This window comes from Narcine bancroftii, chromosome 1 (assembly GCF_036971445.1).
Source record: "Narcine bancroftii isolate sNarBan1 chromosome 1, sNarBan1.hap1, whole genome shotgun sequence".
NCBI classification, from domain to species: Eukaryota; Metazoa; Chordata; class Chondrichthyes; order Torpediniformes; family Narcinidae; genus Narcine; species Narcine bancroftii.
The window spans coordinates 391,560,558-391,583,840 of NC_091469.1; the positions used below are offsets into that span (position 1 = coordinate 391,560,558).

The 23,283-nt window shown below is 41.5% G+C and overlaps 2 protein-coding genes across 4 annotated transcripts in view; one reads left to right on the forward strand and one right to left on the reverse strand.

Moving 5' to 3' along the window:
• The window catches only part of LOC138751422 (serum paraoxonase/arylesterase 2-like), a 44,645-nt gene extending 32,695 nt beyond the window's left edge, over positions 1-11,950 (reverse strand). For 2 of the 3 annotated variants that reach the window (XR_011349911.1, XR_011349910.1), the window contains exons 1-4: positions 11,667-11,950; positions 5,662-5,732; positions 2,139-2,194; positions 848-1,013 (exon numbers count right to left, since the gene is read on the reverse strand). Coding sequence is in view for 1 of the 3 variants with exons in the window: in XM_069913671.1 (XP_069769772.1) it covers positions 848-1,013; positions 2,139-2,194; positions 5,662-5,732; positions 11,667-11,740 (367 nt within the window). In the remaining 2 variants the exon portion in view is untranslated. The remainder of the gene's footprint in view (positions 1-847; positions 1,014-2,138; positions 2,195-5,661; positions 5,733-11,666) is intronic. The other variant, XM_069913671.1, reaches the window with a different exon arrangement.
• Positions 11,951-21,856: 9,906 nt separating this feature from the next.
• Positions 21,857-23,283, forward strand: part of asb4 (ankyrin repeat and SOCS box containing 4) — a 52,127-nt gene continuing 50,700 nt past the window's right edge. The window contains exon 1 of the mRNA XM_069913672.1: positions 21,857-22,087. Within this exon, the coding sequence (XP_069769773.1) occupies positions 21,910-22,087 (178 nt within the window). The 5' untranslated portion in view covers positions 21,857-21,909. The remainder of the gene's footprint in view (positions 22,088-23,283) is intronic.

Sequence of the window (23,283 nt, forward strand, 5' to 3'; positions counted from 1 at the left end):
AGAAAATTATCACAATTAGAAGATTTAAGAAGTCTGGATACTCTGGAGATTTTCTGATAATGTGTCTGAACGTCACTGTTCAATCCATATTTTCACAATTTTTACAAGTTAACCTTGATTAGAGGGAGGGGATCAATTAGATTTAGTTTTAGTTATTTTTTCTTTATTTTTTTAAGATTAATGTGTTAAACACTAGTTAAAATATGGTTGTCATTGATCATATGATTAAATAAGACAGAATTTACCCTTTGTTTAGTTAAAGGGATTGTCTAATTTAGTCTTATTTTCTATCTAGAACTATTTTGGATTATGAGAAAGAGATAGACCGTCAATAACCATATTGACAGAATTTGATTTTTTTAAAATAAATGTTATTAAATAAACAAATATGGATAGGTTTTCAATTTACATTTATATTAAATATGTGATATGCACATATGACCAGTTTGTTATATTTGAAGACTTTGTATGTACAAATATTTTAAAAATAAGTATTCAAACTAAATTAGATTAGATAAAACAAAATATTGCTGGAGGGACTTAACAGAGCATTCATCGATAGAAATGGGACCCCTTACCAAGACGATTGCGAAAGGGGTGATATTATGTATATAAAGGAGAAAAGAAGCTCAGGAAGAGACCAAGAGATGATGGAATGATTCTAGATCAGATTAAAAAACTTTCTTTTACCTTTCTCCCAGCAGGAGATTGCTCCCATTGATTTCAATGACTGGACTTGCTGAAGTTCTAACACAAGGACTTTCTGTTCTCAGTTTATTGATTCATGATATCTCCCCAATCTGGAGTTCTCCCTCTACTTCCCCAAATAAACAATAATCAATGATACCTTCTTCTATATATGTGCTCAGACCATGTGGATTAAAGGATTCCACATCAAAACCACGAGCAATTCTCAATTCAACAGCTTTCAAGGTTGGATTATTCAGATCCACAAGGAATATCTTCCCAGGCTGATCAGGGGCAAAGTTTGGCAGCATCGGATATTTCAGGCCCTTAAAAAGCACATATATAAACAACAAATAAGGATAAGATTTATTTTATATTAGAAATTAAGCATATTCTGTGCCAAGGCATAAGAATTTAAACTAAGCATGCAAAACCTACGTTTTCCTAAAATGCTCGAGTTCGTCTGATCTTCACTATTACAGCAGAACCGTTTAGGGCATTTTACATGAAACATTAGGGCTGTTGCAGGCAGATAAATATTAACTACTACATATAAACTATGCACTGGAATTAAGCACAAGCTACAATAATGGACAACAATTCATCCACAAAACAATAAGAATTTTATCAAAGAAATTAAACCAAACTACAATTCCAGCTAATTAGTCTTTCACTTATGAAAAAAAAAATGTATTATAATCTATTTCATTGAAAACTAATGAAATTTTCAAGTTTAAGTATTTAGCATATTTCCTGTTAGGAAAAACTAAGCATGAGAAGTTTAAATTCTGCAGTCCAAGTTGTTCAAAATAAGGCATTTTGATCAAACACGCGAAAAAAAAACTGTCAATGAACGAATAGGTTGTGATTCTAAATTTATCATAATCAATATTCTGAAGAAACAATGAACAGAATTTCTATTTTTAAAGACTATTATTAGATCACTGAACAACTTAGCAACAGAAATATTTTGATGGCAAAATATCAAATAAGAGTATTATTTCTATTCATGTTTTTTTTCCATAAGTACATCAAACAACAGATGTAAGGTTTTTCTCTTCTGTGGTCGAGTGAAGCAATTTCCTAGAAAGCTTCAAGAACCATTTAAATTGTGCCAAATGTTATTGTGATACAATGTAACATTATTTTATTCCCCAGCGACTGATCTGAATTTTACAATTAAGAAAAAAAAACAAAATACTGGATTTCCATCAATTGAGAGCAAGGATGCCATTGGAATTCTAACATCCCTTGGATTTAAATTCCATTTCAAGGGGAAAGAAAGCAATTTAATTTCCAAACCACATGAGCATTGGCTAATAAAAATTGAACATACAGCATTAAAATAAAAATATTTGAAGATAAAGCAAACAGCTCATGTCTTGAAATCAATTCCAACTAGTTTTTTTTCCTGAAACTAATGAATTATTAGATATTAAATGCTGACTCACAGAGCTGATCAGCGCTAACCCTCCAGGAAGAATGTTAATATCCTCAGACCCATATTCTGAAACAAGAAAACATTACAGTTCAGTCTCTATTCCAAGATGAAGATGAACCAACAATATGCAAAATGCAGACATAATAAAGTCATAAATAACTTGCATAACAGAGCAAACAGTAATATAAACATTACTTTTTTCAGCTAATAGCTCAGTTTTGACATATTGCAACTAGCAATTTTTTGAGGAGGTAATGAGATTGGTGTGGTGCTTATGAACTTTCAAAAAATACTTGTGAGAAAGCGCCACAGATCAGGTGAGTCATCAAGACCAGAGCCCATGGGGGGAAAAAAACAGGCCAGACAGCAGAATCAGAAGACTGGTTAAATGACCAAAGAATAGAGAGCAGTAGAGAAAAGTTCGTTTTCACACTAGAGGGAGCATATAATGCAATACTCCAAGTGGCAGAACCAGGCCTTCAGTATATTGATTTGGAAAGAATAAAATGTTAATATTTCATGTTAAAGACCTTTCACCCGAGTATTTCTAGTATTTTGTGTTTCCATTTCAATGTTCCAGCAACTGTGGTGTTTGAGTTCAACGATTTGGATGTGGGCGTACAAAACACAATTTGAAATTTTACAGATTGACTCAAGAGTATGATAAATCAAGATTAATTTGCTTGGCAGATTTTACATGCATGTGCAAATTTTGCAACAGTTAGTCAATTTCAGTTTGGAAGAAAATGCTGCATTGCATCTATGAATCAAGGAACCTAGTTCTGGTATTAAGGTAAATGTGTGTGGATCTTTGAAGGTTGGTGAACAGATCAAAAAGATTAAAGTATCACAAAAGGCATTTTCAGGTGGCCAATTGCCCTGCATGCAAAGCCGTTTGTTTAGGCAATGTGTTTTGAGGCCACCTGAATGTGCAGGAGGCGCTCTTGAGGTGAGCTACGTAACTTCCTCCGAGAGGGATAATCAGCTCAGCTCAGTGGCTCCCCAGCCACCTGAATGTAGCTGGCTGAAAGCGGATGTTTAAGGGTCATGCTGCTGATCACAGCTGACACTGGGCAGGAGCCGGACGGAGTGTGCTCAGAGCCGCATCCTGTGCAGCTGTGTCCTTCAGGTGGCCAGCGTTGCGCTTTAAACGCTGCCACTTGAATGGCAATTTAAAGGGCTGCTTCTGCTTCTTCAGGTGCATTCTTAGCGTAGAATGCACCTGAAAAAGCCTAAAGACTGCAGATGCTAGAACCTTAAGCAAAGAATTACAGCAAGAACTCAGCAAGTCTGTCAGCATCCATGAGTAGAAATGGACAATGAATCCTTCATGTCTGGACACTTAAATCTTAATCTTCTTCCAAATTTAGTTTGGTAAAGGGTCCAGACCCAAAATGCTGACTGACAATTTCTACCTATGGATGCTGTCAGACCTGCTAAGTTCCTCCAACAATTCTTTGTTAGATTAACAAGAATGCATTTTTTAATTCTGTTGGAATCAAAAAATTTTAGAACAGGGGCTCAGGGAAGTGAAGTATCCAACAGAGCAGGATTATGAGTTATGAAGTTGATGCAAGGATGCTTCAAGGTGATTTACACAATGAACTGGTGAGCAAGTGCAATATGGACAAATGTGGTTATCCATTTTTATATGAAAAACAGAAAGGTATATGGCAATAGATTGGGATATGCAGAGAGACCTGGCTTTCCACAAACATTCCTAACTTAATTCTTTCAATTCTCTATTAACATCTGCAACTTCAACAGGTTACAATTTACAGATTTTGACCAAATGAATCTGACTCTTGCAAGCATTCAAGTAGGCACTTATCATAACCACTCTGGAATACAGGGTAACAAAAGGGTAGCTTAATTCAAGCTGGATAGCAATGATCCTCCAGGAGCAAGTAAACATTCAGCCATAGGTCTAGGATATAAAAAGGTGGGGGAGGTTTTGAAAGGCTACATCTGAATGACCATTAAGCAACAGAGTTTTGCTTCCAGTTTACAGACTTTAACCATCTTTAACTACAGACATCATCCATATCTCTGACTACCAGCACAAAGGTCTTCAGCTTCTTTCTTGAACTGTGACCTCACCCTTCTCCATCCACCACCACCTCCTATCTGGTTGAATGTTCTCTTGCCGAAAAATGGTCCTTCTGACTCAATTCACTGTCACAATATGAAGTCTGTAAGTCAAACCCTTCAGCCTACAATGTTGCACCAACCTACATAAACATTCTGCCATCAATCTAACCCTTTCCTTCCTCACCCCAGAACCCTTTATTTATCTTATATCCATATACTTTAGTCTTTTAAATGTTCCCATTGCATCACCACACCCAACAAAGCATTTCAAACACCCACCACTCCATAATAGAAACAAACTTTGCCTCTGACATCTCCCCTAAATTTCCCTTCATTTACCTTAAACAGATGTCCTCTGTTTTTGGCCAGTGCCACCAAAGTGCTAGGTGTCCAGCCTTTCATAATATTAATCATATCCTTCTCCCCAAAGAAAAGTTCTAGCTTGGTCAACCTTTCTTCATAAGGCATGGAATATTCTTGTTCCCATTTATAAGGATGCTCTCCTTCTGCATCTAGCCCAGTCATAAATGTATACATTTGAATGAGATCCCCTCTCATTCTCCTTAACTCTTGAGAACAAGGCCTAAACAACCCAACTGATAATATCAGAACAGACTCAATGGTCTGAATGGCCTACTTCTGCTCCCAGATCTTATGGTTGAATTGATCCAGACATTAAGAGTCACAATATCCTAGGCTCTGGTTTTGTAAACTTCATAGTGTTTCTCTCTGTGAAAGGAGGATAAAACTTCACACAATACGCCTGGTGCAATCTCACTATGGCTTTCATAATAATAAAGCAACTTTGCAGCTGCCTCAAAGCCTCTAGTGATGAATGATAGCATGCCATTTGCCTTCTTAACTGCTTGATACCCTTTCACATTTGTTTTTAACAAACAGTGTATGACATCTAGATCCCTATCTACTTCCATGTATCCGGAGATACTGATTTTAAAGTAATTATCTTCCTATTTTTCATATCAAAACAGGAAAGTCACATTTGACCATGTTACATTGAATCTGTCATTATTTCCCTTTTGCTTTGTCCAAATCATCTTAAAATTTCCATCCATCCTCCTCATAACTCACCATTCACTCTCATGTCAGAGTCTCTCAAGGTCTTCCTGTTTCTAAACTTCTGCTTTGATGACTTACATTCCAACTCATTCTTCCTTTAAAACAGAGGGCAAGTTTCTTGGTTTGTTTACCCACCTTTAAAGCAACGTATTTACACCAACCCAGAACTCTTTACCTGTATCTGTGTGGATGTGGTTATGGAGCGGTTTCATTCTTCCAAAATGAAATTCACTAACTATTGCTAAATTTGCACATCCATCTCATCAAATCTATTAACATTGGTATAATTCACCAGATGCATGAAATTTTACTTTTCATAATCTCAAATTTTACAGACGAGCTTGATAAACAATGTAACTACATACCAATTCCTTTGATTAGATGACAATTGCCAGGTTCAATTGGAACTGCTTCTTCGAATATACCCAATTTATTACTGCAAAACAACAGAAGCAACACAACCAGTTCAGAAACCTACCAACACTGGTGAGGCCTCACTTGAGTAGGGTGTAGAGTTTTGGGTTTCTTACTTAAGGATGTGTTGGCATAGGAGAAAGTTCAGAAAAGATTCACAAGAATAACTCCTGGAATGAAGGGATTAAGATCAAGGAAAATTTGACAGCCCTTGGACTGTACTCCTTGGAGTTCAGAAGAATAAAGGTGGACCTCATAGAAGCATTTCAAATGTTGAAAGGTCTCATCAGAGTATATGTAGCAAAGTTGTTTCCCCATGGTAGGGGAGTTTTAGGTGGGAGAGCAAGCCCAACTTCAGGATTGAAGGGTGCTCATTTAAAACAGAGATGAAGAGGAATTTCCTTAGCCAGAGAATGGTGAATCTTTCAAATTTACTACCACAGGCAGCTCTGGAGGCCAAATTATTGGTACATTTAAGGCAGAGATTGATAGGTATCTGAATAATCAGGGTATCAAAGGTTTGGGGAGAAGGTAGGGAAATGGGGCTAAGTGGGAAAATGGATCAGCTCATAATAGAATAACAGAGGTGACTTGATGGGCCATCTGGCCTACTTGCTCCAAAATCTTCATCGGCTTGTGGTCTAAGACAAAGATTGATTCCAGGGAATGAAGTGGGTCAAATGCACAGAGTTTCAGTTGGGGGAAATGTACAGAATAGTGATCAGATTTAGGTTTGCCACAGAAAAGGCAAAATGGTAAGTATCTGAAAGGATAATGTTGCAGGGGTTTGGAGCAAGAGAGGAAGAAAGGAGATCGCTCTTACTTCCAGCGAGTACACAGTCAGTAGACCAAATAGTTTTCTCCCCGCTCCTATTGCCCTGCAATAATCAGATTTTGTTGAAACAGTAACACTAAATGAAACTCAAACTTGCCCACGCTATAAATCTGAAAAAAAAACAGATATGTAAAGAATATAGGTCAGTCAGGCAGCAGTTGTGGAAAAAGAAATAGTTTGTATTTCAAGTCAAAGATGTGTGGACAGAACAGGGAGTGGGAAATGTTAATTTTATGTTGCACAGGGTGGGGAGAAGAGATGCAGAGGACAGAGAATTGTTCTGATAAGGTGAGGACAGGGTTGCCCTGGTGTTAATTTGCAGAGGTCATCTGTTAACCAGTCGGTTAGAGGGTGATAACACAAGAGTACAAGATGAAGTACAGATGGAAGAGAGAGGAACTAAGAGGGCTGGTGTCTTTGGAGTTTTGACTATGTACTTTGAAGCTGGTTATCAACCTGGAAAAGGAGCAGAGCTCACTCCCTGGACTTTGTCAACAATGATGAGATGAAGATAGCTGGCTGCTTTACATTCCTGGGGGTAAACACCTCCAATGAACTGACATGCTCCATCCATGTCAGTGCAAAGGCCAAAAAAGCACACTGGCACCTCGACTTCTTCAAAAGCCTGAGGAACTTGGCATGTCCCTGTATTCCTTAATTACCACAGCAGGTGCACCATTGAAAGCATCCTATCAGGGTGCATCAGTGCGTGCAATGAAGCTCTCCACCTAAGACAGCAGAGGGTTATGAAAGTGGGTCTGGCCATCACACACACACACACACACCCCTCCATCTACAACTACCTGTGCCTTGGAAAAGCAGCTAAACTATGAAAAGACTCATTCCACCTTTAAACACACTCTTCATCCCCCTCCCATCAGGAAGGAGATTCACCATTATTAGTTTGTACACCTCCAGATTCAAAGAATTTCTTTCCAGTTGTTTTCAAACTCCTGAATTAACCTCACAAGAGTTAAACTGTTGTCTTTACTCTGCACTAACTGGAGCAGCCCTTCTGTCTTGTTCTACAAAAACTCTCACTGGACTGTGCAAAACTCTCATCATTGTATGTTGATGCAAGGGAGATGTGATTGCAATAATAGGAGTGGGAAACAAAACATTTTTTTTCAAAATCGCTCAATAGCATTAATGGGGTAGGAGTATTCAAGGCCAGATTTAAGCCAATTGCTCCCAATTGGGGCCCACGACCAAAGGGGCCCACGACCAAAGGGGCCCACGACCAAAGGGGCCCACGACCAAAGGGGCCCACGACCAAAGGGGCCCACGACCAAAGGGGCCCCAAGCCAAGATAATATCTAATTTAGACTTGTCAAATACACACAACACATTGCAACATACTCCTAACATCACATTGCAGGTTTTATAGAGATCAGCAACAATTTTAATTTTCTACTAAATTCTTTAAAGGTCAGTAGAGTTTGTTTAAACGGTTTATATTTTGAATTTTATTTTACTGAGATAATGAACTTTTTAAAACTGTCGAAATTTAGATTTAGCTCCTCTGATGCTCAAGTTTTGAACATTTGTGGGCTTAATGAGGCTTAATTAATATCAAAAACACCACAGCACCAGTTTTAGCTATGATTCCATGCTTTGGACAAGCTACCTTTAGTATTCTGTTTTTTTAAGGATTCTATAGTTCCTGTAAATATGAGAAAAAGACTAGGGCCTGATCAGTAAGAATGACGCATAAACATACAGAGAGGAGGTGCAGTCACTAACGGACTGGTGTAAAGCCAACAACCTGTATCTGAACCTCAAAAAATTTAAGAGATAATTGTTGACTTCAAGAGGGCCGGGGGATCCATGCTCCACTGTCCATTGACAGCACCACCTTTGAGGTCATCAATACATGGAAATGAATAAGTGTATTCCATTGGGGAAAAAAAACATATAATTTATAAAATAAAGTAACATTACTTGAACAAATTTGGGAGCCGTACATGGAACATAACAGAGAGGGCTTGCCTCGGACCTCCACCCCCTAAAATGATAAGAATACAAAATGACCTGATCCAGTGTGTAAAAGTAGATGTCACATTTTTCTTGTTTATTTTCATTGTGTGATGACATTGTTTAATGGTTTTATTGTATTGTACATGTTAAATGTTTATTGGTTTTGGAAGGGGGGGTGGGAAGGTAGGGGGAAAAAAGGGGAGAAAATGCCACTGTGTATATTTGAGAGGGAAATGTTTGTATGTATTTTGGTTGATATGGTTCACAGTGTCAAAAAAAATTTTGAAAAAAGAGTATCAAGTTCCTTGGAGTACAATTGCCAGAGAGTCTCACCTAATCCCTTAACACCAGCTCCATAGCCAAGAAAGTGCAACAACATCCCTACTTCCTGCAAAGACTGAGGAAAGTTCATCTCTCACCCTCCATCCTAACTACATTCTACAGAGTTTGTACTGAGGCATGCTGAGCAACTGCATCTCCAGCTGGTTTGGAAGCTGTACCTCCTCACACTTCAAGACCCTGCAGAGGATAGTGAAGTCAGCAGAAAAGATCATTGGGGTCTCTCTTCCTACCATGGAGGATATCTACAACAATTGATGCAGGAAAAAGGCAATAAACGTTGTGAAGGTCTCAACACACCCCTCAAGTAAACTGTTCTCCCTTCTGCCATCAGATAAGAGGTACTGCAGCATTCAGGCCCTTATGTCCAGATTGAGCAAGAGCTTTTTCCTCTCAACCCACAGACTCCTGAACTCCCAGAGCATTTGGGGAAAGGCACTGTGGAGTTTTTCTGTACAAGTCTTAATATTTTAAATGTGTTGAACTTCTATTCTAATTTATATTTATGTAAATATGCTCCTTTGTCCTTGAGGAACGCTATCTCGTCTTTACCATGCGAACATAGTATGAATGATAAGTAAAGGTGACATTGGAAGAAAATATTTAAGTGGTATTTATTTGCCGAGGCAAATAAGGCTGAAAGAGGAAAGGAAATTCAGGCAATTATTTCAGCAAATGTATCTCAGAAGAGGATGTGGAAGCACAACACAGTGAAGATGATAATTCTGAAGGAAGCCACAAGTGGTTTTGTATCTATTTACTTTTCAAAGTAATCTACACATTTTGCTTGTTTACTTGTAGGCTTACACGTATACAATTTTATATAAAATTCATTTGGTCCATTAACTCACATGCACCATTATGGAGTGAATGGTTATGTGGCCAAGTTTGCAGTTGACATCAAGATGTTGATGGAGTAGGAAGTGTTGAAGAAAGAAAGGTTGCAGAGAGACTTGGACAGCTTAAGAGAATGGACAAAAAAAAAATGGCAGCTGATATTCAATGTTGAGAAATGTACAGTTGGAAAAGAAAATAAACAGGCAGATTAATCCCCATAAAGGCTGTTATATCCAAACTCCTCCCTCAGTACCTGCCTTGGAACCAGGCCAACAACACACAGATGTGTTGATGTCTGAAGGTGATTAAAGTCTATTAATCACAACTCTCAGAACAATGTGATTGATTGATAGCACTCCAATCTCAGAAACATTTCAAATGCTGAAAGGATTAGACAGAGTTGATGTGAATAAGAAGTTTCCCTTGGTGGGTGAATCGATGACAAGAGGGCAGACTTAGAATTAGAAAGTACCCATTTAAAACAGAGGTGAGGAGAAATGTCTTTAGTCAGAGGATTGTGGATTTATGGAATTCATTGCTGCATACAGCTGTGGAGGCTCAATCATGGGGGGGGGGGTGTTTAAGCAGGAAGATTGATAGGTATCTAATTAATCAAAGGATTATGGGGATAAAAGGCCGGAATTTGGAACTAGACGTGAGAACAGTTTAGGTCAAGGTGGATTTGCGGAACAGACTGCGGAAATGGCCCGCTTCTGTTTTTTTTTCTTGTGATTTAAGCGCACATGTTGGGGGCTTTCCATCCTACCATAGAGCTAGAAAGTCAATAATAAAGTGAATTGATAGCAAAGATTCTACAGACCTTAGCTATGAACCTATGACCCCACCAAAAAACATTTCCAATTGGCCTCCACAGCTCATCAGGCCAGCCCTGGGAGCGCTGTCACTGGACCAACCCGTTTGCCAGCTCGATAGGTGGGACAAGTTGCCACAAGTCTCCAGCGCAGAGTCTTGCAAGAGGAAGGATCAGTGGCGGAGCGCAGACCCATTCTCCGTGTTAGAAATAGAAGTACCTTTAAAGAAATTGCTCGAGACAAATATTGAGAACAAAGAACATTTATTACAACAACAATGCAAAGTTGGGTGCTTCCCCTTACCCTGGGAATACACACATACACTGGGGCTCACCCAACTTTTATACAGTAAATTTCAGTATCAGAATACCCTCCCCCTTACATTCTTCTGCCCCCTGGATGGGTTTGGCAGAGGCAATCCTTCCTGCCTACGTGCAGTTTCAGTATACATGGAGGACCAGGGGGTATCCTGTCGGTGCCTTCTTATGCCATTATTCCCATTGTCCTTATTCACATCCTAGCCCTTGTCCCCATTCACACCTTCCCGACTCTCAGGGCTACAGTCCCTTCATCTGCAGGGTTCGTTAATCTTGTCTAGGGTTTACTAGTTAAATATGCATACTTGAAAAATCTGTGTATGGCTTACTAAATATATATGTATAACTTGCTAATACTGTCTAAGGTCTTCTAATTATTTATGCAAGCCTTGCTAATTCTATCTGGGGCTTGGCGACCCTATCTCGTTCAGACTAACTCTACTTCTATTCTCAATTGTCTGTCCTTCTCTCCTTCATTCAGTGAACTTGCTGCTGTAGGAGATTCTTATCTTACTCAGACAGTGTCAGCTTCCTGCCTTCTAATATCCATGTCTCATGCTGTTTGCACTGGCTTCATTCATTTACTTATGTATCAATTTTATTGTCTTCATTTCTTCATTTTCATATTGCAATGTCAGTTTTTCTCATCTCTCACAATCCTCACTTTTCTTTTAGATCAGTAATACTGATCTCACGCAATGAACAGTGTTACTGGTCTCTCACACCCGTGATAACTTGCCATAATTCTTCACAGAACAGAGCGAGTGCTCCTTCCCTCGGCTGGCCTAATGTTTCAAATCTCGGCAAACCAAACCAAACCTGAAGTCCGCACAACTTACCCCAAATCCGGGAGTTGGTAGGCGAGCAAAGCGAGGAACACCGTCAGAACAGCGAGCTGCAGAACTCTCCCCATGGCCAACTGCGCTCGGACTGCCCGGGGCGGGGAAGCGGCTGCAACCTGCCAGTCACGGGGACGTTGCCAATAGCATTGATCGACTCGGGGCAAATGCCCGCACTTCCACGCCTATCCTCGTGTTCAGCCACTAGCAATCGGACGCGGCGGAAAAAGGCGATAGGCTTTACCTCAATAGAAGGTGGCCACAGGCCCCCTCTGCTTCCTCTCCACGCTGCGTGACTTGCTGTGATTCTACAGCACTTTTGTGCATTTCACCTCATCAGGGCGAGGGCGTCGCATTCAGATAAATAAGAGTAATGATATCGTTTTGATTTTCTCTTTTAAAAGGGAGAGATGAGCATTAAAATGAAATAGCTATCGAGAAAAATAAGCTATGCTCAGTGTACGGCTCTGGTTGCAGATAAAGTAGGGTGAGGTTGAAGGTGAAGACCTTCAATAGGCACTTTCAGGTGGCCAAAATACCCCGATGTAAAACCGCACATTCTACCCCTTATGGAGGCCACCTGAAAGCGCAGGAGACGCACTTTGTAACCTTCCTCCGGGAGGGAACATCGCCAGAGCACCTCTAGGCACCTACCTGAATGCAGTCGCCTGAAAGCGGCTGCTCAGGGACTGACAATCAACTGGCGAGCACCTGACAGCCCCCCTCCCTCCCCGCTGCCCCTGTCCGGGATGTCAGGGCAGGGCCAGCCACCCCAGCGCTCACAGCCCGTGCCAGCCGCCCCAACCCTGACATCCCTTCAGGTGGCCAGCACTGCCACCTGAACGACCATTCCACAAGTCTGAATCCGCTTCTGCGGGCGTATTCTCTACCAAGAAAGCGCCTGAAAGCAGCTAATGGCAATGAGGACACTTTAGGAGAAAAATGGAGAAACACTAAAAATAGATCCAATCTTACTTTTCAGGGAGAAGACTCTTCAGAACTGGGAAGGATGACTTTTAAGGTGCAGGGAGAAAAGGGAAGGAGATGTGATTGGGTAAAACTGGGATGACCATGGGATTAAACAGTAAACAAGATTATCTGGTCAAGGGCTCAACAGGAGCAGATGGAGATTGAAATCACTCACAAATGTGGAAGTAGTGTCATAGAACATAGAAAGGTTGCCTGACTAGTCATTTCCAGTGTGGGGAGAAACGTTGTGCCAATATTCTTGGGGCATGGTCCAATGATCCCATATGGGTGGTGCAGAAATGCAAACGGGATGATCACTTCAGTATTATAGGTCCCTGTTGTGTTTGGAAAGTATCAGGTTTGGTGGGTTCTTAGAGAGATGAGTCTAGACACAAGTGTTATTGACTACACGGGAGACAAACAGGGGAAGATGTCAAACGATACTTAATTTCTGTACAATTAAAGAAATATAGACATTCACATCGGGCCCTGGTTGGACTCTGATAGTGGCTGCCAATCTTCTACATGGTCCTGCACATGTACTCACTTCATAGACAGGGACTTTCAAACACAGTCCCAATTTCCTGTACCATCGAGGTGTGGCCCTCCGCAAACACTGATCTATCGCAAGCACTGATCTGTCGCAGTTCTAAGTGTAGTACACACCTTGCCTACGACTCCCAGCATTGTCCACGGTAGCAACCTGGTACGGAGCGATGTCCGGACTTAGACCATGAGACAGGGAGAAAGAAATGTGGTATGCATCAAATTAAGTATCTTTTAAAGAGCGAATGGTAAGGTGTGCACTAATGGGTGGCCAGAGTCCAACCTTCATTAGCAGGTGATACAGCTTATGACTAAGTTTCAGACAGAGCAGTCACGTGACCCTCCGCAATCCACAAAATTCCAGACAGGGAGGCCATGTTTTCCTCCATAATCCATATATAATAGTCCTGCAGTAGTCAGTGGATATTGTTAGAATAATATCACTGACATTTTAGGAAATTTCAACTTCCTTCATATTGACTGGGAATGCCATAGTGCAAAGGGCTTTGATGTGAAGGAATTTGTCGACTGCCCAGGAAAAGTTGCTCCAACAACATGTAACGTATAAGGGAGGGAACAACAATTGTTGGGTAAAGAAGGCAGGGCAAGTGACTAAAGTGACAGTGAAGGAGCTCTTTGGGGTCATTTTAAAAGAGTTATGGAAAAAGATGGGACTGGTGCTTAAGTTAAAGTCCTAAATTAGGGGAAATACTAATTTAGATGGTGTCAGACATATACTCTCAAAAGTTGACTGAACAAGGCTGTTTGCAGGTAAAAGGGTGCCTGGGATGTGGGAGGGTTTTCAAAGCAAGATAGGATAGTTTTGGACAGCCATTCCTGTTAATGTGAAGGGCAAGGCTGCTCGAGTTAGGAAACTCTAGTTGAAGATGGCTATTGAGCTCTGGTTAGGAAAAAAGAGGTGTATAGGAGCTGCGTTCACATATATTCACATGCACCCATGTCAACTTCCTCCCCGACCTGGTCCATCTTCAACAGCACTCTCCCCTTTCCAGATCGCTCTGTCTCCATCTTGGGAGACAAGCTTTCCACTGACATATTCTTTGGCTTGGCTTCGCGGACGAAGATTAATAAAGGGGTAATGTCCATGTCAGCTGCAGGCTGACAAGTCCGATGCGGGACAGGCAGACACGGTTGCAGCGGTTGCAAGGGAAAATTGGTGGGTTGGGGTTGGGTGTTGGGTTTTTCCTCCTTTGTCTTTTGTCAGTGAGGTGGGCTCTGCGGTCTTCTTCAAAGGAGGTTGCTGCCCGCCGAACTGTGAGGCGCCAAGATGTGCGGTTGGAGGCGATATCAGAAACCCACTAACTCCCACAACTACCTTGACTACACTTCCTCACAGCCTGTACCCTTCAAGTATTCTATTCCCTTCTCTCAATATCTCTGTCTCTGTGGCATCTGTTCCGAAAATGAGGTCTTCCAGTCCAGATCTTCCAAGATGTCTGCTTTCTTCCCAATTCTCTGTACCATCGAGGTGTGGCCCTCCGCAAGCACTGATCTGTCGTAGTTCTACAGTTCTAAGTGTAGTACACACCTTACCTACGACTCCCAGCAAGGTCCACGATAGCGACCTGGTACAGACTTAGACCATGAGACAGAGAGAAAGAAATGTGGTGGGCATCAATGTTTTATACTATTCTGAGCTGGGCATCTGGCCAATGAAAACATGGCGTCATTTATAGAGTTAATGGTAAGGTGTGCACTAATGGGTAGCTTCCCCTCTACCACTATCAGCCCTCATCTGCATTTCCTCCATTTCCAGCTAATCTGCCCTGGCCCCCTCTACTCCCAGATACAACAAACATAGAATCCCCCTCATCCTCACCTACAACCCCATCACCCTCCTCATCCACACATTATCCATCGTAATTTCCGACTCTTACTACAGGATCCTAGCACCAGACACAATTTTTCTCCTCTCTTGGGCTTCAGCGGGGACTGCTCCCTTCATGATTCCCTTGTGCACTCATCCCTCCCAACCTATCGGCCCCTGGCGCCTTCCCCTATGGCTGAAGGAGGTGCAACACTTACGCCCACACCTCCTCCCTCACCATGGTCTGGGGCCCTAAGCAGGGCTTTCAAGTGAAGCAACACAGGATTTATTTACTGCATCCAGTGCACCCTTTGTGGACCTCTACATTGGAGAGTCCATTTGCGGATTGGGAGATCACTTCGCTCAGCTCCTCTACTCTGTCTGCAAGAACAACAACCTCCCAGTGGCCAACCATTTCAAATCTGAGTCACACTCCCGCACTCACATGTCTGTCCACAGCCTTATGTACTATCCCACCCTGACCACCTGCAGATTGGAGGAGCAATGCCTTATTTTCCATCTGGACATTCTCCAGCCAGATGACCTTCTCTGCTTTCTGCTAAACCTGCTTGCCTTCTTTCCCCTCCCCTTTCCAGTCTTTTCAGTTCTCCCCTCCCTCCCCCTCATCCATCACCACCCCATGATCACTGCTGTCCCCTCCCTCACTTTTCCACCTATCATCTCCTGCCTTTACACCCCCTCCTCACCACCACCCCCACCCCCAATCTTTTGTTCGGACGCCTGACAGCATTCTCTGATATCTTTATGAAGGGCTCAAACACGAAATGTTGGTTATGTATTTTTACCTTTGCTAATAAAGGACACTACTTCACCTGCTGAGCTTGTCTAGCATTTTGTGTTTTTGCGAATCACTCAAGCTACTTGCTTCATTCTTTCCAGGTGCAATGTTCAGCAGTGCAAGCAATACTCTCTGAGTGCCGTAAGTGGACAAAGTCTATGTTGCCACACACTCAGTGGGGAGTTCAGTGCCACAGTGCATGGAAGAAAATGTTATTCTACTGACACAAAACATTTCCACATGTTAGAAGAGCTTAACTAGCAGCCTTTAATACAAGGTAATCACCAAAACATCTAACAGGGAATTATTTGCTCAGACTGATGAAAATGTTGAACTTACTGCCCTAGAGTATGGTTGAATCAAATGGCATTGAACACTTTTAAGCAGGGGCTAGAGAAATACAGTGCAAATAAATGTGCAATCAAACAATTCACATGTGATTAAAGTGCACATACCAGATTTTATTCAGGATTATTTGTACACATTTTGGACTGACCATGTAGAAATTTTTATACATAGTCTCCTCATTTCAGGGAACTTTAATGTTTGGAATATTTCACTCCACAGGTGTCTGTGAGTAATCAGGAATGTTTAATTGCTCCATTGGTGCAGGTATAAGAGAGCCAGACTTGCTTTGATGCTTTTGATCACATTTGGAGTCTGTTGTTGCCATTTTTGAACATTAGGACCAGAGTTGTGCCAATGAAGGTCAAAGAAGCCATTATGAGGCTGAAAAAAAAGAATAAAACAGGAAGAGACATCGTCCAAACCTTAGGATTCCCAAAATCAACTGTTTGGAACATCATTAGAATGAACTAGTGAGGTTGTAATTGAAGGGACTAATATTCCAAGGAAGACCTCCATTGTTGATGACAAAAGAATTCTCATCCTAATGAAGAAAAATCCCCAAATGTATGTCGGACATATCAGAAACACTCTTCAAGAAGCAGATGTGGATATGTCAATAATTACTATACACAAAAGACTTCATGAGCATAAATACAGAGGCTACACTGCAAATAAACAAAAAAAATGTCTTTGTCCCAAACATTATGGAGGGCACTATATATGTTGGTAATTACAAGATAAGGTGGGACACAAGGAAGCTCAGGAGGTGCATAAACCACAACATGGAGTGATTGTGATCTGTTTCCGTACTTGAGTTGTTTGGGATCTGAATGTTGTGAGGGAGAAGGCGTAGGTGCAGGTATAGCATTCTTTTTTGTGGTCAAAGGAATATAGCAGGCATTAAATAGGAAGGGAGGAGTGGACAAGGGAGTCAAGGAGAGCATGATCCCTGCAGAAAGGGGAGAAGAGGGGAAGATGTACCATTGCAGTTGGTGGAAATTATGGAGAATTACACCTCCTCCCTCTCCACCATTTGGCTCCCCAAACAGTCCTTCCAACCAAAGCAACACTTCACCTGTGAATCTGGAGGATCATTTACTGCATCTGGTGATCCTGGTACAGGAGGCTCAGTGCAGACTGAGAGATAATTTCATTGAACATCTTTGCAACAGCAAGGACTTTCCAGGGAAAACCACTTCAGTTCCATTTCCCTTGGCCACACTGACAAGACTGTCCATGACCTGATGTATTGGAAAGTTGAGGCCACACATAAACTGGAGGAACAACATCCTTGCAGTGTCCAACAAGATGGCATCAATATCGACCTCCAATTCCGGTAGACTCCTCCCCCTCCCCACACCAACCCCGATCTGCTTTTCCTGATCTCTCTGGCTCCAATCCTACCTTTCCCTCCTCTTTCCTCTCCCCAACCCTCCCTTCCTGCCTTCACCTACACTTTCCTTCCTCCAGCCCCCCATCCCCTTTCCTTTCTTCCTACTATGAATGTGTGTCTTTCTCAGCCCTCTGCCCCTTTCCCTATCAATGCTTAGCTCCTTTCTTCCACAGAGTCAAGAGTGGAGGGCTTGGTTGCATAGACTTGTTTTTCCTTGCTGTCCTTTTAAGCCAGCCATAGAATGAATGCCTCTGCTGCTATAGCTCTTGGGTCTTCGAATGGACACTTGGATAACAAGAGCCTAATATCATCTGGCATTCATTCTAAAAAGAGCTGCTCAAATAACAGATTGGAACTTTCACCAGATGCCAGGAAAAGCATTTCATCCGTTAACTCTGAAGGGGCATGGTCTCCCAACCCATCGAGGAGTAGTATTTTGACTCTTTCCTGTCAGAACATACTATATACCCACAATAAAAGCACTTTTAAAGCATCATACTTGCTGGAATGTGGTGGATCCCATAAGAAGTCGCCGACCCTCTTAGCAAAGGCCTGCTCCAAGGCACTGACGAGATGGTAATAATGAGTAGTGTCCAACTCAACTTTGCGAAGGTGAAATTGTGCTTCAGCCTTTTGGAATCATAGTTCAGGCTCAGCCGTCCAGAAAGCGACGGCTGCAGAGTCCATGTTCATCCAAAAATATGTTTTTGGACTCGTCAGGGTCATCAATTGTGGCCACTGGAATCACAGTGGACATGACAAAATATAGTCACATAAGCGTTTTTTCAGTGAATTAAACAAATTTACTGGTCAAAATGTGTGCAACCTTTTAAAAGCCCAGTGATATTGCGCACTAATGTCACATACTGGTTTGTTGCCTTCTGGGAGTTGTAGTGCCTCCATAGCACTGCTACAGGCACAACATTGTGAGCCAAAGGGCTTGTTCTATACTGTACTGTTGTGTTCCCTCCTCATACAACAGTCCTGCCATTCCAGGAGTTATTCTGTTTTTCTCCTTTTTCTGGTTAAGCACCATTTTGAAATTTATGCCTATCAAGATTTTGTCATCTGACCCTCTTCAAATAATTTTTCAGAAAAAAAGATGTTGGTGGACCTCATTCTCTATAATGTGGCATTCTGAAATGCTGAAGACTCTTTCTGAAAAATGTGTGCATGGAACATGCTTAAATTGCAGGATTATTTCTTGAAGTAAACTGGTTAATGCTTCGGACAAAAATATCAAGGCCAATCCATGCCTCAGGGAAGAGATTGTACCATGAAGTGAATACTGATTTAGTTTACATTCTAATTTAGATACTCTGACCTGAATATTTTATATAATTTTCATAGGTCAAGACAGAGAGAAATGTTTTGAATGGGAAGTGCAGAAATCTGCAGAGCTCTAACAAGTTGCATCTTCTGGCTCTTCAGCCAGAACTCTGCCTAGGTGACTGGCTTTGCATCCAATCCCAATGGAAAAGACGCAGCCATCCCAGGTATGCCTATGATCCTAATTCCAGTGATTCAATCTTCAACTGGGAGAGGAGCTATTTAAATTCAAATTTATTATCATCTGACCTCAAGTACTGGAACCCAGATTTGAAGGGTACTGAGGCCAAGAAAGGGCCCGAAGAGCCTCAGGTGGTGAAGGCTTCCTGATATTATTGAAAGTTTATATTTGGGGCTTGGGTTGCCATTGGTTTGAACAGGGATCTGTGAGGCTGCAGAGGCTGTGGGAGTGCTTGTATCCCACTAAATTGGCCATTCAGTGTTCTGGGATAGGAATAGGGGTTTGGCTTTTCACACTTGACCACTCCTAACTGGGACACTGAACGCTTTCACACTTGCAAGAAGCCATCCCCGGGGTTAGGACTGTTCTACCTTCTACTGGTGATGTCATGACACATCAAGTGATGGTGGAACCTGCCCTAAATCCTGATCAAAGTATTATAATCTTATATTTAAACAAAATTAATCATGCCTAATTATATCATAATTTAGCTTTATGTATGTACAGCACAGTATGAGCCCTTCAGCCCCTGTTGTTGTGCCAACCTATTTCAACCTTTCCTTCCCTCTCTACAGCTGCTGTATTCCCAAGGCCTCAGAATCCCTCTACTTGCTGCAAAGCTTCCAACATCAGTTGAACATTAAGAATGTGTTTAATCACTAATTTGCTCCTTGGATTGGATTGCTGTCCACCATTTGCCCCAGTAAAATCTGGAAATGGGCTGGTTGAAGATGGGTTTGGGTCAGATTTCCACCCTCAAACGTGTCCAATCTATCCATTTGGCTATGCTGAAATTTCTCCTGCATTGCTCTTTGAGAATTAATTATGAACACATAAATTAGGCGCTGGAGTAGGCAACTCAACTTTCCTCCAGCATTCAGAAAGATTGTGGCTAATATTTAAACGTGAATTCTGATTCCCTGATAATATTTCATCACTTGTTTATCAAGATTCAGTCTTTGATTTTATTGATTGCAGCGCCATGCTTAACTTTGTCATTTCTTCCAGGATGATTAGAGACTAACACTAAAATCCATCCATTGTCATTGTATGCTTACATTCAAAGTCCGACCAAAGTGTTGGCAGCTGTTGAATTAACAAAATAAAGACTGTCATCCCTCTGCAGCCAACCAGAGAACCAAATCAATTTACTTAAACTGTTTTTTGTGTTCAGCATGAGAGAAATTACTGGTCCTGAAAAACAACATTTTTTCCACTTTGAGTCATCAACAGATAGAAATACTAAAGTTTTGAAATACCATGTCTGCTGGGCGCCACCAGTTGCCCCAATAATCACAGAGACAAAGACTGAGGGGAACGATAGGCTTTATTGCACACAAGACTGCTGGCCCGGGTCCAAGCTAGGGAAATGAGGGGAGGAAGAAGAGACTGACCTTTATGGCCTGGGTCACAGGGGAGGAGTCCAGGGAGGAGTCTAGAAGAGGATGTCAACCAGAAGGTGGGCCAACCTGTGCCTGTAGTACATACAACCATATCATTTCAATGTCAATAGTGAATGACAGAAATTGCACTGCATGAAACATTTTTCCATTATCTAATGTAAAGAATGTGAAACACAGGAGAGCACTTTTTTAAACACACACGCACACGCTTATGAAACATAACTTTTATTATTAGAAAATCACCCATGTGCAGTAAAATCCCTGATATCCAGCACTTATGGGGATTGTTAGATGCTGGATAAGTATATTTTTCAATTGCTTGAGACCCTTACAATGCCTAACTAATGCACTTGTATTAAGAATAAACAGTTTAAAAGACAAAAATAATATGCCTTACTTAAACTGAACAAACTTCTCTTGAATGAATATCCAGTTTAAACTTTAAAGCATTTTACTTTATTCTCCGTCACATTCTTTGAAAATATTTAATCGTCGCTGCATCTGCAGGTCCCTTCCCTTCCACAGCACTTCCTGAAAGACGAACAATAACATTATAGATAATTAACCCCCCCCCCCCCCGTCACCCCCCCAAGTTTACAGATAAAGCCTCTGACCAAGGTGACTCTTACTAAGCAGGAATAAGGAGACACTTTAAGAGAGTAACCCCAATGGGGAGCAGCGTCAACCAGTTCCTCATCCTGGGCGACACCATTGCTGTTTCACACAACTTTATTCAAACAGCTGCTACGAGCGAAACACAACCAAGGCCCTCCGCTGGCTGAATATTTGCTCCTTTCTTCACCAAAGGATTATGTGTTACTTCAGAGAACATTTACTTTTACAATTTTAAACTCACATATTTTTTACTTCTTATTTTATTCTTTTTTTTAAAATTTATTTTCCTCGATATTTTTGCCAATTGCTTGAGACTGCCCAGTTGCTTAAATTCTGGATACCAGAGGTTTTTCTGTATCTTACAAACCTAGATGATCCTAAGCTCTTGCCTTTTTCTGCCTCTGAAGTAGTCCACTTCAGAATTCTATACAGGCTGGAAATCTGACACGAAGGCAGAAATGCTGGAATAGCCAGCAGCTGTTTGAGTTCGCTAACTGATCATCATGGGTCCTAAAGCCATGTCGGGACCCCCTCTTTTTAGGAACTGGAAACTCTGATTGCTATCATTGTTGCCCACTGGGCATATTGTATCTCTGTTTGTGTGTCTGTGTGTGAAGACCAGATGAGGACAAGGTTAGAAAATGTTAACGATGTTAAAAATGTTGTGACCTCTATATAACCTCGATAAAAGTCAGAACTATAAATAGGAAGGGCCACATGATCGACTTATAAAATTACACGCTGGGTGCATATACATCAATGTGTTTATGTTAACGCAAGCCCATTTATTCATGAAGATTATTACGCGCTTTTAGCTCTGTGTTGCTTTGAAATGGAAAAAGAAAGTTCTCTAGACAAATCTGGCAGAAAACTCAAAGCAGTGTTTTTTCAGGCCTTGTTGGAGAATGACTGTAAAGTATTGAAGGAGGTCCTGAGGCAGAAGAAGATAGATGTTGATACAGTCTTTGAAGTGGAAGATGAAGACATGATTCTGGCATCTTATAAACAAGGTACAAGAAGTCTGCCTGAAATTAAAAAAAAGATTAATAGATTGTTGTCCATAAATTAAGGTCTATTAATCTACAGGTTGTACAACTCTAACAAGAGAATGAAAATAAAATAGTACAAAGTTACAGTTAAGATAGAAAATCGAGCAAGTACTATTATTATTTAGGGTTTTTGTAAGGTAATTAAGCTTGTTTAAATATTTAAAAAGAATGATTTATTCATCAAGGGAAAAAAATCAAAAGAACTCGAGTAGAACACGAAAGTCTGCAGACACCATGGATGAAGTAAAAACACAATGCTGGAGAAACTCAGCAGTTCAAACTGTGTACATTATATAGCAAAGACAAGGATACATACCCTACATTTCGGGCTTGAGCCGTTCATCAAGGTGTAGAGAAATTTCGTCAGGCACCTGAACAAAATGGTGGGGGGGGGGAGGAGCACGGACTTAAAGGCAGGAAGTAATAGATGGATAAGGGAGAGAGAGCACAGCAGAAAGCAGGGGGAGGAGGAATGGCTCTGTGAATACTGAGAGAAAGGGGTGGAAAGCTAAGGGATAGAAAACAAAGGGAAAGGGAAGGGAGGGAGAATGGAGGTAGGAGAGCAGAAAATGGAGAAAAGTCGATGTTAATGCCATCTGGATAGAGAGTGCCCAGACAGAAAATCAAGAGAACAGAGATGTGAGTATTGGAGTGGGTTGCAGAACTGAAATGGTAGGTCGCTGGGAGATCTCTGTCACTGATGTGGACAGAATGAAGGTGTTCAGAAAAGCAATCTTCCAGTCTGCACCCAGTCTCTCTGATGTTGGGAAGGCCAAAAAGGGAGCACTGGATGCAGTAGATCACTCCCATGGATACACAAGTGCATTGTTGCTTCACTTGAAAAGCCTGTTTGGGACCCCGAATTGTGGTGAGAGAGGAGGTGTGGGCATGTGTGGCACCTCCTTGGACCATAGGGGAAGGTTCCAGGGGGCAATTGGTAAGTAGAGATGAGTGCACAAGGAAGTCATGGAGAGAAGAGGCCCTACAGAATGCAGAGGGGGGAGAAGAGGGGAAGATGTGTCTAATGTTGGGATCATAATTTAGGTGGCAGAAATTACGAGGAAAATGTGTTGGATGTGGAGGCTGCTGGGGTGGTAGGTAAGAGCAAAGGGAATCCTGTGTTTGTTGCATTTGGGGACAGAGGGGGACAGGGCAGA